Raw genomic sequence first — 14483 nt, 5'->3', positions numbered from 1 at the left:
AAATGAGATATTTTGAGAGAGGACCTTCATCTAGAGAATTTTTTCTAGTATATTGTTATAATTGTTCTATTTTGTTATTTTTAACCTCTTACTGTGTTTAATTTATACATTAAGTATTGTTATTTGCATGGATATGTGTATGGATAGAAAAAAACCAACAACACCATGATTCCTGCAATTGCTGCTTTAGTTCAGGCTATGTCAGGCTGTGTCACGGGTAACCTCTCAGCTAACTCCAGCACCCAGAACTCCAGAGAGGGCATGCTTCACATTGGATAGAATTTTACATATTCTATTGTTTTGGAAAGTTCAGCCCTAAGATCCCGACATCATGGATTCAGTCTGAACACACTTGGCTTTAGTCCTTCCTTCGTGGCTTCTGATTCTGCCTGTTGTTGAAGCTGCAGAAGCTGGAGATACAGCTACACTTTACCAGATATGGCTCTCTGCATTACAGGCGTTTGTGCTTGCTGGGGACATCCACAGGAAGGTGAAATGGACGGGTGTCACGTTGAAGGGCTCTTCTGAATTAGACTTCATGCTGACCACACGGAAAACCATTGTGCTATTGAGGCCAAAGCCAAGGTTCACCTCAAGACGGTTATGGTTAAGAAGGTGGCTTCACACTCTTCCTTGTTTCTCATAAGATGGGGGCAGTTGGGGCTGGGAGGTGCTCTTTACAACAAAGGGAGCACCAGTAATGTGACTTATAGTTTGTATTTGCTGCCTAGGAGAGTGGGGAGGTCAAAGTAAGATGACTTCAATTTGCATAAGTATTACTTCACACTTTCTGGATGGTTGAAGCATGTCAAATTGGAAGAAGGAGGGTTTGCTCAGAATCTAGTGAATCAACTAGTCTGTCATTATAATCACTGTCTCTTGAATTCTGGGGGAATATTTTTTCCCATTTTTTTTGTTTTGGTTTTTAGGGGGGATCTTTTTTAAATGTTTCTATTTACCTCCCTATTTGACATTTTAGTTAGATATTAAATAGCCAATTATTGAAACTTAGTTTACTAGTTTCTTTGTGCTAGAACCTTTGCTGTCCTAGAACTCTCTGTAGACCAGGATGACCTTGAAACTCCCAAAGAGCCACCTGCCTCTACCTCCCAAGTGCTGGGATTAAAGGTGTGCACCACCACCACCTGGCAAATTTGAAACTTTTATGTCTGAAAAAAAAGTTTATTAAAAATGTACTCAACATCTAATACAAAAAGAAATCCACTAGTTTGTGAGTGTGTGTGCATGCATGTGTGTGTGTGTGTGTGTGTGTGCGTGCATGTGTGTGTGCATGTGTGCATGGTTCTGTGCTATCCACCATTACATGCATCTACAGGGTGTTTTGGACACATTTCCCAGGAAAAATGGGGGGACTCTAGCCACACCTTTACTGCAAATCAAACCAGACCCCAGATTTCACAGACACCAACTCTGCGACCTGGTGGAGTCGCCGTCACCTTCCTCCCCTCTCATCGGCGCTAATGTCTTCCTGTATCCGATGATGAAATACTTCTCTGTCTTGACACTAGTTCACTTGTCACCGTCCAGACAGTGGGACACTTCTATGAAAGAACACCAGCACGCTGGGAGCTTCCTCCTTCTGCTTTCGTGACTTAGTAAGCGAGGCTGTGTGGACTCTCAGAATGGGTGCACCACATAAACTTTGCAGCTCCTTCCAGTGACCAGAGGGCAGAGCTGTGACCTGCTGCTTCTCTATCACAGAAACTCCTCAGAATAGGGGTTTGGAGAGATGGCTCAGCTGGTATAGTGCTTGCCACACAAAAAAATGAGGACGTGAGTTCAGATCCCCAGCACCTATGTGAAAAGCCAAGCATGGTGGTATGCCCCTGCCATCCTAGCACTGGGGAAGCAGAGACAGGAGGATCCCTGGGGCTTGTTGTGCATGTAGTCTTGCTGAAACAGTGAGATCCAGGACCAGTGAGAGACTCTGCCTTAAAAAATAAGATGGAGAGCCAGGCAGTGGTGGCGCATGCCTTTAATCCCAGCACTCGGGAGGCAGAGGCAGGCGGATCTCTGTGAGTGCAAGGCCAACCTGGTCTACAAGAGCTAGTTTCAGAACAGTTAGGACTGTAACACAGAGAAACCCTGTCTCGAAAAAACAAACAAACAAACAAACAAAAAAGATGGAGAGCCATTGAGGAAGACATTGACCTTCCACACAAATGAGTTCAAGTACATGCATGCATACACACTTGCGTGCGCGCACATGCACACACACACACACACACACACACACACACACACACGAGTTGGGGGAACAGACCCTCAGCGTCCTAAAGAGAAGGCAACAGTGCTTTTGGGAACACCAACAATGAAAGGAGATGGGGCTCTTTGCCGAGTGGTTAGCCAATAACCAGTGTTTGAACTAACGCTCACGCACAACTAGCCATTGGCTCATGGATTTATGGACAGCGAATGCTATGAAAATGAGAAAGGCCACTGAGACTGGCCAGTTCATTGCAATAGTCACCTAATGCAGGATCCTCTGGTGATTTTGCTAAGTTATATGACGCAAGAAGGGCCGGTGAGGGGACCCTCACGTCTCCTTATACAAGCCCGTCCCTGCATGGGAGATAAACACATGACCAATGAACTGTGTGACAGCATTGGTGATGGTCACGTCCCATTCTCCAGCAGGATGCAGGCACACGGGTGTCTTACTCTGTAATTATATATATATATATATATATATATATATATATATTATACATATATATATATATATATGTATATATATATATAAAGTTAAATCCCTGGAGTGGCGGCATCTGCTTATAATCCCAGCACAGCAAACAGCCTCGCCTAATTGGCAAGTTCTAGACCAGAGAAAGACTTTTCTGAAAAAGCTAATGTGGAACGTGCCTGAGGAAGAGCAGCTGAGGGGGACCTCTGACCTCCACATACATGCACCCCCCCAAAGAACCCACATACACAAAGCTAGCCACTGATAATGATGGGATTACAGGTGGCTTGTTTGGGGGACCTGTCCTGCTGAAGAAGAGTTTGCTCTGCTCTGCAGTTTCTGCCCCATGGGGTTCCCCTTGTCTGTTCTGCATGTCTGACCTTCAGGAGCCTCCTCTCCCCCACCTTAGCTCTAAGGCCTTGCATAGACATACCATAGCAAGACAAAGAAGCAATCCACCCTTCCACGAAGCAAGAACTGAAAATCCTCAGGGTCAGAGAGAGACATGTGAGGATGAGGTCACAAGGAGCCTCGTGTGTTGGCTAAGGGGTATGTGCTGAGTCAAGAGGAGTTGACAGATTGAAGGGCCCTTTTTCACAATGGATCATGGGGTCCACATGAGTGACATCCTTAGTCAGAACTCAGACACAAAAGGATGCTCTCTGTCGGAGGCTCTCAAGGGGAAGCTAGCCCACACACAAGCTGGGACACAGAGGAGAAGAGGAGCCACATCCAGGGAATGGTGAGGACCAGATCAATGGCTGCTAATCACCTGTCCGTTGCGTAAGGCCCAGCCCTTCACAGAGCAGCAGCAAACATGTGGGAAATTACACAAACACAGCAAAAACAGATGTCGGCATAAAAGTACTGTTGTCATTTCTTGGGAAACTGTGTGCAGGTCAGCGGATAATGTTGGACAACGTTCCTCAGGCTCCATGGACCTTGTTTCCCATCTTTAATGTTTGTGTGCTGTGCCCAAATCCCTTGGGGCTGGAGTTACACACTGCTGTGAGACCCTCTAGGTGTTGGGAAGGGACCCCAGGTCCTCTGCAAGAACAGCAAGTATTAATAACCACTGGCCTTCTCTCTACCTCCTCCCAACTTACATCAAGTGGAGTCTTTAAATATTAATAATTCAGAAGCCAGAGGAGGGGAGCCCGGCCACTTTGGATGACGCTATAAATAATCAGGCACCCGACAAGAGCTGAGCACCACAGCATCCTGGAGCCCGTTCTAGCACAATGTGTTTCCCTGGAACCCATGCACAGGTGGCAAATGCCATCCTCACTCAGACCCCAGTGGCATGCAACCAAATTCACTGTCTTGCGATGACAGTACCAGCCAGCCACCCATGCACTCCTGAGCGAAGCCCTTGAGTCGCGGGATGTGCCTAAGACAACGCCCCCATACACTGAGAAGTCTGTGAAGGATTTCCCTTCCCAGCCTCAAGTGTGTGCTTGCTCGCTTCCCTTCCCCGACTCTCCCAGCATCCTCCTCCTCCTACTTCGCCAGCAAATCAAATGGGCAGAAACTGACTCCAGCCATCAAAGAATCTAGGTGCTTCCATCAGTACCGCAGACAAGAAGCTGCTCCGTCAGCTGTGGAACTGTCTGAACCAGTATGTGTCAACTACTTTCAGGGACTCCACAAAATTGTCTTCTGACCTTCACACTGGTGCCATGATGTGTATGACCCCTCCATACAATCATTCACAAAAAATAGTGACAACTTACTATATTTTAAAAGAACATATTATTTTTAACTGTGTGTGTGTGTGTGTGAGAGAGAGAGAGACTATGTGCACATGAGCATAGTGTCCGAGGGAAACAGAAAAGGGCATTGGATAGCCTGTAGCTGGAGTTGCAGGTGATAAGGGTGCCAAGAACCGGCTTGAGATTTCTAGAACAGTACATGCTCGTAACCATGGAGCCAACTCTATAGTCCCCAGCAACATATTATCTTTAAAAAGAAAAAGAAAAGAAAGCAGTCCTTACAAAACTATAAAATTCCTAAAATCACTATAAGATTTGGGGGGAGGATACCTTCATTACATACTTCTCTAGTATGAACTTTGTAGACATTAGCGATGGGCTGCAATGTCAGAAAGTTTAGGCAGCCATGCAGCCGGAAGTTCCCATTTTCAGCCCACAGCCACTGTCCACACAGAAGAGGACGCTGTAAGGTTCTCCCACCCAGCCAAAATGAGCAACGTTCTAGCCTTCCCTACATTCCTAGACTTGAGTCTTGTTTTATTTTTTGTTTTGAGACAAGGTCTCACTGTGTAGTTCAGGCTGGCCTATAACTCGCAGAGATTGGGTTGCTTGGGCCCCCCAAGTGCTGGGGTTGAAGGAATACACCGCCATATCTGGTCTTGTTCCTCATTTGCCTCAGAAGTCTCCTAGCGATGTGGCTCATGAGGATCTGTGACCGTGGGACACCAAAAAAGATGAGCTCTTTGCTAGGCAGAGGGATATGTCTATATGCCCTGCTCGGGGCAGGCTGCTCAAAGGAAACCCCAAGATAAAAGCTAAGGTGGCACAGCGATGCCCTGACCTGGGTCAAAACACTCCAAATGGTCAATTCAAGAATAGTCAAATCTGGAGCTAAAGAGATGGCTCGGTGGTTAAAAGCACTGGTTGCCCTTCCAGAGGACCTGGGTTCAATTCCCAACACTCACATGGGGGCTCACAACCATCTGTAACTCCAGTCTCTGGGGATTTTGATGACAATCACTGGACACACAGGTTGCATAGACATACATTCAAACACTCATACACATCAAATAGAAATAAATAAAATTTCAAAAAAAATTGAATAAGCCGGGCAGTGGTGGTGCACACCTTTAAGTCCAGCACTGGGGGGGTGGGGGGGAGACAGAGGCAGGCGGATCTCTGTGAGTTTGATGCAAGCCTAATCTACAGATTGAGTTCTAGTACAGCCAGGGCTGTTTCACAGAGAAACCCTGTCTCAAAAAAAAAAAATAGTCAAGCTTGGGGATAATTAAGATGCTTTAGCAGGCCGGGCAGTAGTGGCGCACGCCTTTAATCCCAGCACTCGGGAGGCAGAGGCAGGCAGATCTCTGAGTTCGAGGCCAGCCTGGTCTACAAGAGCTAGTTCCAGGACAGGCTCTAGAAACTACAGGGAAACTCTGTCTTGAAAAACAAAAACAAAAACAAAAAGATGCCTTAGCAGGTGAAGTATTTGTTATTCAAGCTACTAAGTTCAATCTCCAAAACCCACACAGTGGAAAGAAAAAAACTGATTCCTGCATGTCGTCCTCTGACCACCATACTCATGCACCCACTCAAATAAACTAATAAATGTAACTTTACAAATAGAACAAAATAGGGCTGGAGAGATAGCTCAGCTGTTAAGAGCACTGGCTGCTCTTCCGAAGATCATGAGTTCAGTTTTCCAGCAACCACATGGAGGCTCACAACTGTGTAATGGGATCCGATGCCCTCTTCTGGCATTCAGGTACACATGCAGATAGAACACTCATATACATAAATAAACAAATCTTAAAAAACAAAACAAAATAAAAAAATATTCCAGCTCCTTGGATCAGACAGTTTCCTCAGGATGGATCAGAATAGCTCTTTAGAGCAAAGGACGCCCTCTCTGGAGCAGTAAGTGAAGGCTCTCTGTACCAGGGTCACCAAGATCACTTACCCAGGTCCACTTCCAGTGTCCACAGCTGTCAATAGTCAGAAAACCTCAGGACAGTCCAATAATGGCCACAGAGGAAGTAGGTCACTAGTGGGGGGAGCTTCTGAAGTAGGGCCTAGCTAGAGGAAATGGATCACTGTGCATGAGTTTCTTAGCCTGGCCCCATTTCCTGTCTTCTCCCTGCTTTTTTGACCATTGATACAATATGAGCAACTGCCCCATCCTCCTGACGCCATGCCTCCCCAGCCCTAATGCGCTATCTCCCCTCAAGCTGTAAACCAAAATAAGGCGTTCTTCCCTATTCGGCCCCCGCATTGAGAAATAAAATAGACAGAGAGGAACTGGAGGAGAAGAATGGGGGCTACTGCCCATAAAGAGGGGGGAGGGAGTCAGGATGTTATGATGAAAGGGAGCTACTTAAAAATCTGCAGGAGGAACATTCTGGAAAGAGGAGACACCAAGTGCCAGGCCCTGAGAAAGGAACAGTATTAATTAGTCAGCTTCCCATTGCACTGATAAAATAACTTAAAAGGAAGGTAGAATTGCTCGTGGTTTTAATCCACAGCTGTCTGGCTCCGTCACCTTGTTCCTGTGGCCAGACAGAACACCCTGATGGGGCGCATATGGTAGAGAAAAGCGACTCACTTCACAGGGGTCGGGAAACAGAGGAGAGGCCAGGGTTCCCACGGTCCCTTCAAGGATTGCCTCCAGTGACGTCACTTCCTCCCACTACGCCCCGCCCCCTTAAGGTTGTGTTGACTCCCAGTAGCACCACAGGCTGGGGATCAAGCCTTTAGCACCTAGCCCTTGGGAGAATTTCAGATCCAAACTGTAGCAACTGGTAAGGAAAGAAGAGAGGCTGGAGTGGATTGGATAGAACAGAATGGCGGAGTGAACGGAGATGGGATTCATGAGGCAAGCAGAGGCCCATGGGTTCCCTGGGGCCTCAAAGACAGATGAAGGAGTCGTGGGGCTCATAGGTGGGAGCCATCAGTGCTGAGCTTTGAACTAACTACTCTGGCTACTGGGAAGAAAACTAACTTGGACAGAGAAGGAAAAAAAGGGGGCAAAGATGAGATGGTTGCTTGGAGTCGGCTGCAAGACCATGAAACCAAGTATGTCTTCTGAGGAGAGCATTGCTAGAACCCAGAACAAAGGCACCAAGCCCAATGTCTACAAATGCTCTCTTCAGTCCTAAGTAGCTGTATGTACACACACATGGATATGCACATGCACACACACGCACACAAACCCTTTTCTCCATGTTTAAACAGGATAGGGTGCTGGCGAAGACTCCCGAAGCCCATTCCGGGTTGAAATCCACCTCATGGGCTTACTAGCCATAAAGCTTGACACAAAGTCTCTTAGCATCTCTACGCAAGGGGTTCCTCACCTGCAGCATGGGATGACAGCTGAAGCACCATTATGAAAGTTCAATACTATATGTGAAACAGAGAAGGGCACCTGCCATTCAACTTCCTGTAGCCCTTGGAACTGTCAACCAGGGGCTTAATTTAACACAATGTGACTTAGATGAGTGTGGTGTGCATGCCTTTAACCCCAGCATTTGGGAGGCAGAAGCAGGTGGATCTCTATGAATTGGAGGCCAGCCTGGTCTACATAATGACTAAAACAGTCTATAAAGTTCCAGGACAGCAGGGGCAATGTAGAGAGAGCCTATCTCAAATAAATAAATAAATAAATAAACAAATAAACAAATAATAAATAAATAAATGGTAAACAAAAAAATAAAAACAACAAAGTTTATTCTTTTACATTTCTGAACACCAACAGTACAGTCAATTCCAAACTCAGCTCAAGCCTAACTCCTCTTGGAGGTCCCACCCAAGAGACAATTTGATATTTGCCTTCCTTGACTCCTGGACATTGCCGCATCTTGGTTCTTCTGGCATTCCTTCTGTTCTGTTCCCACCATGCATTCTCTTTTCTTTCTCTCTTTCTCTCTCTCTCTCTCTTTTTTTTTTTTTTTTTTTTTTTTTTTTTTTTTTTTTTTTTTTTTTTTTTTTGCTTGCTTGCTTGCTTGCTCTATTCCTCCTTAGAGGAACCCTTGTGATCTTATTTTGGGCCTACCTGGATAATACAAAATCCTCTCGAAATCCTAACTTAAGCAAAATGCACCTGTCTCTCCATGTATAAGAATTCACAGATTATGGGCATTAGGATAAAAATGTCTTTGGGGGCCATATGATAAACAATAAATAGAGATTAATTGCTATTATTACTATTGTTATCACTGTTATGATTTACACAGCATCCCTGCAGCAGCCTCCCCTTGCACCTTCCAAGGTACCTTGACTATAAGAGGAGACGGAGAAAGACACTTAATTCCCTGGAGTCCCGAGGCTGGGCTCCAAGCTCGAGGTAGAGCTAACAGCCATGAGGGCTGAATGGACGGAGTTCAAGCCACCCCTTAGGCCTGATAAGGAAGCAGATACAGAGGCAGATGTGCTGGGACCTGCTCCCAGGCCTTCTTCAGAGACCAACATCAAGGCATGGCCACAGCCTAGAGCCTCTTGATGCTGCTATATTGCGTGGACTCCTCAAGGCTCAAGCTGGGAATGCGGGTGACGTGGGAGCCAGTGTTGTTGTAAATGGGCTCCTGACCCAAGGCCACCAGAGACAGAGCTGCGTATGAAATCTCCTCCCTGGGAAAGGGAGCCTGGGATACAGAGGATCACAAGGTCAGAAAGGCTGGTGCGGGGGTGGGGTGGGGAGCAGTGACCATCCAATGAGACAAGAAAGTCCTCAGAAGAGGTAGGTCAGGGCTCCAGTTTCCCTCCATTCTGTCAGGAACCCCAGATAACCTTTTGTCACTACACAAGAGAGTCCCACCTCTGCCCCCCGGACATCCACTTCCTACAGGATCCCGAGTCACTTGGCCAGTGTGGCTCTTCCCTGTCTAGCGTTAGGACCACGTTAGACAGGCCCAAGGCTGCAGGGTTGAGAGGTGGGTGTGGAAACCCTTCTGAAACCTATTAGATCTGCTCAGACCTCACCAGCTGTGTCCATATGGGCACAAAGTGCACTTTCCAAGGGGGTGGGACAGTGATGGCCTCCCATCTCCGCGGGCTCCGTGAAAGACATACCATGGTGACATATTCCACTTCCTCTTGGTGGGCCTTGTCAGAGGAGGTCATGGAGGAACCGTTTTTCTGAGAGGAGGGTCTGGGCTGCTGAAGGGACAGGTTTGCATAACAGAGGTCACCCTCCAGAGACTGCGATACCTAGGGTTGGGGACACAGGATGTGCACATTTGCAGAATCAGCCTGCTGAAACAGTTCTACTTTTGCAGTGGGATATGGGCCTCTCTGCTTTCCTGTACCCACCCCCTCCTAGCTCCTTATGCTCCCCAGCCCCAACCCCATTATCTACCCAGGTCTCCTCCCTTCCGGCTGTTTCTAGGTCCCTCATCGCCACCCCCCCCCCCCAGCCTGTAGGGACCAGGAGTCTGTCAATAATTTTGTATGTGGCTTATCTGATGAATTTGGACATAAAGGCTTCCAGAAGGTGGAAAATAAGGAAAGAGGAAAAGAAGCTGCTGTTCCCTGATGTCTGGACTCTGGGACGCTTACCTGCTCTGGGTGTGGCCCAGCAGCTAAAAGGCAAAAAAAATCTGAAATTAGAAAACCTATCCTTGAGACTTGCAAGGTTTGTTTTTGTTTTTGGTTTTGTTTTTTGTTTGTTTGTTTTTTCTAAGACAGGATTTCTCTGTAACTTTGGAGCCTGTCCTGGAACTAGCTCTTGTAGACCAGGCTGGCCTCGAACTGCCTGCCTCTGCTTCCTGAGTGCTGGGATTAAAGGCCTGCGCCACCACTGCCCGGCTATGACTTGCAAGGTTCTTGCACACAAAGAAGAAAAGTGGGGTGGGGCAGGGCGGGCAGAGCAGGTTGGGGCAGGGTGGGGCACAAGCAAGGTCTAGCTCAGAGGCAGGAGGTCTGGTTTCAAATTCTGACCCTTTGGGAGGCACACTCTGTGACGCTGTTCATCTCAAAGATGAGAAGACCATTAGAAAAAGAGACCTTAACGTACCTGTCCCCAGCTTCACAGAACTGTGCAAATGACCAATGGAGTGGCCTTGCCAACTCTCCTAGAGCTGAGATTCTCCATGCAGGATCCTGGGTTTCATTCATTACTTTACTTGTTATCACCATCATTCCGCCACCTTCAAGGTCACTTCAAGGTCAAGCGTGTCCTTGCTAGCAACTGGACCATGGGTCCTTCCTCCCATGGCACTTGTCCATCCCACCACCTTCATCTAATACTGAATTCTAGTTCATCTTCAGCCAGGCTCTGAGCCACAGGATGGCTGGATCTGCCTCTCACAGATGCTTGGCTGTACCTGCCAGCTGAGCCTTTTGCTCCCACCTAGGATGCCTGAGCTAAGTCAGTGTGGTGTGGACACGGCTTTTGCAGGGAAGTGGAGAAAAGAGAGACTGCTGGATTTTATAAATGGTTTTCTGCCCTTGACGTTTCTCCCTGTCTACATCCTACCCCTTGCTCTGGAGACAAAAAGAGGAACAAAGGATTACCTCCAGTTTTGGGTATCAAATGACCTGATGCCTTGGAAAAGAGAAAATACTTAAACTTGGGTCTCAGCCAACCTATTTGGGAGCAGAAGGGATGAATCAGAACCAGGGTCTTGGGGCCAGCAAAATGACTATGTGAGTGAAGGTACTTGCCATTGAACCTGGCAATCTGAGTTGAATTCTCAGATCCCATAGAGTAGAGGGAGAAAACCAACTCCCAAAGTTGTCCTCTGATCTCTACATATGTGCTATGGTATACATATGTGGGTGTATAAATGTACACACACACATATACATACATAGACAATTTAAAATTATTACTATATTATTATTTAAAAGAACCTAGTCTAGCCAGGCATGATGGTGCGCACCTTTAATTTCAGCACTCATAAGGCAGAGGCTGGTGGATCTCTGAATTTAAGGCCAGCCTGGTCTACATAGCTCCGGGACAGCCTGCACTACATAGTAAGACCCTGCCTTTTTGCTTGCTTGTTTGCTTGTTCGTTTGTTTTTTGAAACAGGGTCTCACTGTGCAGTCCTGGCACTCACTCTGTCTTGAAACGAACAAAAAGTCTGTCTTCTGAGATGTAAGTCTCCTAGGCTCAGGGTGGAGACGGAGTGGGGGAGATGTGAGAGGAGGTAGGAGTAGGGGTGGGCGATGGGAACACCTCAGGTCCCTGGGCATTCTGAGAAACTTTCTACAACTTCTTGAGAATGTGGAAGTGAAGCCAGACAGGAAAGGGCTTGGTTGAGGCCAGACCTTGTGATCTGAGAGACCTTGTGATTCTGAGGGGTAGGGGGGCGGGGAGGCTCTTCCTGAAAAGCAGGGCCACCTAGAACAAGTAGTTCAGCCTGAGAAGGGGCTGATGGGCAGGGAACAAGCAGAAGCTGGGATCACATTGATCCTGATGCCTGGAAACTCATATTCGCGCATGTATGGGTAGATCACACATACACGGATACTGTGTGTGTGTGTGTGTGTGTGTGTGTGTGTCTTTCTTCTCCCATGTGAGCTTGGCACCTCCTTCACAACCACATCTCCCTAGAGTGGACTGCCCTCCTAAAGTCACTGCAACTTCTGCCACCTTGACTCAAACTAGGAAACAGGGAAGAAGGCAGATCAGAGAGGAGCAAGTGTGTGCAGAACAGGCAGCTGACCCCAAATCTTCCCAGGGAAGTTCAAGCTCCAGATCATCTCCAGCCTCTTGGACTACTAGCTGGTGGTGGCCTTCCTGGCACAGCCTCTCCCAGACTGCTTGGATAGTCCCTCAGGCCAGCTCTCAGATGGCAGGGCCAGCCATAAGCCCACACCACCCAACCAGCCCCAGCCTTGGGGCCAGACAATCTCACCTTTCTTCTGTCTCCTCATCATCCTCCAAGCAAAGAGCGAGGTCACCAGCAGGAGAAGGAACAGCACGGCAGAGATGACCGGGAGGAGCACACTGAGACCCAGGACATCACCGCCTCCGTGGTCACCGCTGTCATCGCTGTCACCGACAGGACTAGAAGGAACAGGCAGGAGACATAGGTACCCAGGCCTGTGCCTCTCATCATCTGAACCGAATCCCAACCACCTGGCGGCAGGGGCAGGATCAACACCTTATGACCTGCAGAACTCTGGTTTCCAGTCAGAGGATTCTCATTCTGGGTTCCTTCAAAGCCTGTGTCTAGAAGCCTCACAAGAACCGTCCAACCAGAGGCTTGAGTCAGGCTTCCCAGATCCTAGGCAGGCCCTCACTGGTTCACTGGTTTTGTTTTTTAAAGACAGAATCTTGGGTAGCCCAGGCTAACCTTAAACTCAATATAAATGAGGACAACCTTAAACTCCTGACCTTCCTGCCTCTGCTTCCCAAGTGCTGGGATTACAGGTGCATACCAGCACTCCTTACAGAGAGAGAGAGAGATTTGAACACATATAGGGAGAAGCCATATGACAGGGCCAGGAACTTAAGTAACACAGTTACAAATCAAGTACATCCACATTGCTGCCAACTTAGGCTGGAGAGGGGCTGAGTGATTAAGAGTTCTTGCTGTTCTTGCAGAGAACCTAGTTTTCATTCCCAGTGTCTGCGCATGGTAGCTCACAACTGTCCATTTCCAGGGGATGGGATGCCCTCCTGTATCCCGTGTGTATACAGACATGCATGTAGGCAAGTACTCATACACATAAAATAAAAATAAATATTTTCTAAAAATATATAAATAAAAAAATCATTGCTTCCAGCCACAGAGGCTAGAAGAAAGGCTTGGGACTGATTCTCCCTTTGGTACCTGTGGTTGGATTTGAAGATGGGTCTCTAAGTGAGGTCATGGGGATGGGCTTTAATCTAATACCTTATAAGAAAAAGCAGTCTGGGGAGATGGCTTAGTCAACAAAATAGTTGATTTACAAGTATGAAGTCCTGAGTTCAACCCCTAGAACCCACATTGAGAAGCCAGACACGGTGATATGCTCCTACGATTTTGGTGCTGGGAGGTGGAGACAGGAGAAACCCCCACCCCCACCCCCAAGCTTCCTGGTCAGCCAGGCTAGACTGCTTGGTGAGTGCCAGCTAATGAGAGACTCTGACTCAAAAATAAAAATTAAAATTAAAAAGACATCACCTGAAGAACGACACTAGAGGTCTGGACCACACACGCTCACACACGCCCACACACGCCCACACATGCACACACACACACACACACACACACACACGGTGGAGGGGGGAGCAATCATCAGTTACTACTAATTAAAAGCCGTTTGGAAGGCCATGGGAGTAGCTCTATAATAGAGCACTTGCCTAGTTGGTGCTGAGGCCCAGAGTTCAGTCCTCAACACTGCAAAACAGAAACAAACAAAAGTCTCAAAACAGAGGGCAAAGCGGGAAGAGGAGTGAAGGGGTTCCTGATGGGAGAAAGACTGGGGATCTTCCATGAGGCTTTGTGGAAAGGACTGCAGTAGGGGCCCTTGGATGATGCAAAAGCACAGTCAAGAGGCTGAACAGATGGCTCAGTGGTTAAGAGCACTACTCTTGCAGAAGACCTGGGTTTGATTCCCAGCACCCACATGGCGGTTCATCACCATCTCCAACTGCAGTTCCTGGGGATCCAACTCCCTCTTCTGGCCTCTGAGGACACCAGGCACACACAGCGGTACACAGACAAAAGCCTCCTATACATAAAATACATTAATTGATTAATTAAAAATAAATAAATGCAAAGTTATGAGAACAAAGAAAGCAAAAACTAGAAACGAGAAGAGATTCAAGAAAGTTCTTTGATTGCAGGGGTCTAGACAGGTTGCTAAAGAATAAACCAGGTTCTGACGTTATTAAAAAAAAAAAAAAAGAATCAAGATTCACAGAGGAAGCCATCTAGTATGTTTCTACTTCTATCAAATGGATACATTCGTATGTATCCATCCCTTTCATGGTGTGATCACAGGCTGAGCCAAAGGTAACTTTAGGCAGGGCTGAGGATATAGTTCAGCTGGAAGAGGTCTTGACTAGCATGCATGAGGCTCTGAACTGAACCACAGGCTTAAGTAGTATGTGGGGGCCTGCACCTGTACTCCTAACACT

General features: G+C 47.3%; 2 protein-coding genes across 3 annotated transcripts in view; one reads left to right on the top strand and one right to left on the bottom strand.

Moving 5' to 3' along the window:
• Rab37 (RAB37, member RAS oncogene family) overlaps positions 1–14483 on the top strand; it is a 63164-nt gene that overhangs the window by 13467 nt on the left and 35214 nt on the right. The gene's annotated exons all lie outside the window — the stretch shown is intronic.
• The window catches only part of Cd300lf (CD300 molecule like family member f), a 43494-nt gene continuing 37133 nt past the window's right edge, over positions 8123–14483 (bottom strand). For both annotated transcript variants that reach the window (XM_038325900.1, XM_038325901.1), the window contains exons 5-8: positions 12271–12422; positions 9967–9989; positions 9481–9618; positions 8123–9053 (exon numbers count right to left, since the gene is read on the bottom strand). In XM_038325900.1, coding sequence (XP_038181828.1) covers positions 8898–9053; positions 9481–9618; positions 9967–9989; positions 12271–12422 — 469 coding nt within the window. In that variant the 3' untranslated portion in view covers positions 8123–8897. The remainder of the gene's footprint in view (positions 9054–9480; positions 9619–9966; positions 9990–12270; positions 12423–14483) is intronic.

Source organism: Arvicola amphibius, chromosome 4 (genome assembly GCF_903992535.2).
Source record: "Arvicola amphibius chromosome 4, mArvAmp1.2, whole genome shotgun sequence".
Classification (NCBI taxonomy): Eukaryota; Metazoa; Chordata; class Mammalia; order Rodentia; family Cricetidae; genus Arvicola; species Arvicola amphibius.
Note: the sequence above shows the minus strand (reverse complement) of the source record. Positions and strands in the feature narration are given on the sequence as shown.